Source organism: Poecilia latipinna, unplaced genomic scaffold (genome assembly GCF_001443285.1).
Source record: "Poecilia latipinna isolate Pla-1442-1.1 unplaced genomic scaffold, P_latipinna-1.0 Scaffold3752, whole genome shotgun sequence".
Classification (NCBI taxonomy): domain Eukaryota; kingdom Metazoa; phylum Chordata; class Actinopteri; order Cyprinodontiformes; family Poeciliidae; genus Poecilia; species Poecilia latipinna.
The window spans coordinates 36,353-38,452 of NW_015116368.1; the positions used below are offsets into that span (position 1 = coordinate 36,353).

Genomic DNA, 2,100 nt, shown 5'->3' on the forward strand with positions numbered 1-2,100 from the left:
CAACTTGGTGACGGCTTTAACAAGGGTGTAAAAAAAACATCTTGCAATAAAAGTTGCATACCCCAGCTTTAAATGAAAGAAATAATAACAATAAAGTTGATAAATAGTGAAATCAGAGCTTCTCACTTCCTTTTGTGCCCACACTGTTTCCATTGTCAGTGCAAGTAGAGGTCATTTCCGCTGAACATATAAAGTCTCGTCCTCGACCCGTTTACTGAAGTCGCTATTACACTGGAAGAGTCTGAGCAGTGAAGAGTGAAGGATGCTGAGGTTTTATGTACTCCTGGTTCCTCTCTGTAAAGCATGTAAGTCACTCCATTTACACACTCCTGCATCATGATGGTAGCTTCTCGATACGGTAACGCTTTAAGGTATCCGTAAACCATTCTGCGGACTTTGACTAGCCAAACTTCACATGTTCTTCAGACGGGGACGTTCTCTACGCCGACTTTGGAGACAATGTTACTCTGCATTGCTTCTACACCTCCAGTGCCTCCCATCTGAACTGGTACAAGCAGATGCCAGGAGAACCGCCGCAGATCATATCCACTTTTTACAAACATCTTCCCAGCTCCAACACCTTACACAGGCAATTTAAGGACAATAAGCGACTTTCAGTTTACACCAAGGAAGGGCTCTATGATCTGAAGATCTCCGATATCCGAGACTCTGATTCTGCTCTGTACTACTGTGGGTACACCAGCATCTCCATCACCGAGTTTGACAACGGAACATTTTTATTGCTAAAAAGTAAGAGAAACTCGATGCTTTCTAGAAGCTTTCTGCACTTATTTTTACCGTTTTTATTGACATCCTTAGAACATCTTGTCTTAGATTCCAGCTGCAAGACGTTCCTCCACCAGCCAGACTCCGTCTCTGCCCAACCAGGAGGCTCTGTGACTCTGAACTGCACCATGCTGACCGGAACTGTTAACGGAGACCACAGCGTTTACTGGTTCAGGAAGAACTCGGAGGGATCCGATCTGGGAACGCTGTACACAACGACACAGAGTGGTGGTCCGTGTGCGCGGAGCCCAGAGGACGGTCCTGCTGTCCACAGCTGCGTGTACAGCTTACCAAAGAGGAACGTGACCGTGTCTGATGCCGGGACGTACCACTGCGCTGTGGCTTCATGCGGACGGATTCTATTCGGACCAGGAACAAGACTGAATGTGGGAGGTAAGAGTTAAGGTTATTGCTTTTTTTCCCCCACAAATCTGCAAAAGTGTTCTATATTTTTTCTCAGAGAAACAGGTTGACCCTGCGTTGATGCATGGAGGTGCTGCGTCCCTGGCTGCGTCTCTGATCTTTAACATCATCCTGATGTTTATTGTTTGTCGAAATTTCAGAAGAAAAATCAATCATTCAGAAGGTACAACCAGTTGATATTTAGTAGATGATTTATGTTTTTTTTGCAGTATTTTGATGATTTTGTTTTTCTCATCAAGGATCACATCAAGAGCCAGGAAATGCTGCTGACACTCAGGTTAGCTATTTAAAAAATGAGTTAAGATTGTGTTTGTAGACAGACTCCACTATTTAGATCTGCTTTGTGTTGCAGGACGAAGACTTAACGGTGGTTCAGTATGCAGCCCTGGATTTCAAACTGAAGTCGGACGCAAAGAACAGACAGAAGAACCGAGAGGAGGAACCGGTTTACTCCAGAGTCAGACAGTCCAACCAGAAGTGACTGAATGTTTTAAACCGCACAGGCACTGCTGCTCTTTGCTTTCTGAGATCTGTGCAGAGGCAAATGAGGAAAACATGCAGATTCTGATACATTTGAACTGGAGATGCGTCAATCATAATGTGGTTGGTTTTCTAAGCTCTGGTTTTTGTAAAATTTTGACCTGTTGATGCTAACTCAGGTATCTCTGAAGCATGGATTGAGCTTTTTATGGAGTCAGTACTGAACGCAGTCGGGCAGAGGGCTGCAGGTTTTACATTTTTTTTAGCTTTAGTCAAGCTAGTTGAAACTTGACTAAAACTGCCAATGTTATGTAACCTTTTGGAAAAACACAACTTGTAATTTTTATGGAAATTATCAAAAGTAAATTTTTCTTGTCATTTTTATAGAATCACAACTTTCATTTTTGGTTT

The 2,100-nt window shown here is 43.0% G+C and overlaps 1 protein-coding gene across 1 annotated transcript; it reads left to right on the plus strand.

Annotated features, from left to right (window-relative positions):
• Positions 1–203: 203 nt before the first annotated feature.
• Positions 204–2,089, plus strand: LOC106941587 (uncharacterized). Its single transcript, XM_015024661.1, has 6 exons — positions 204–305; positions 427–750; positions 835–1,179; positions 1,247–1,372; positions 1,449–1,486; positions 1,562–2,089. Exons 1-6 carry the CDS (start codon positions 263–265, stop codon positions 1,688–1,690), a joined length of 1,005 nt encoding a protein of 334 aa, XP_014880147.1. The 5' UTR covers positions 204–262; the 3' UTR covers positions 1,691–2,089.
• The last annotated feature ends 11 nt before the right edge of the window (positions 2,090–2,100 follow it).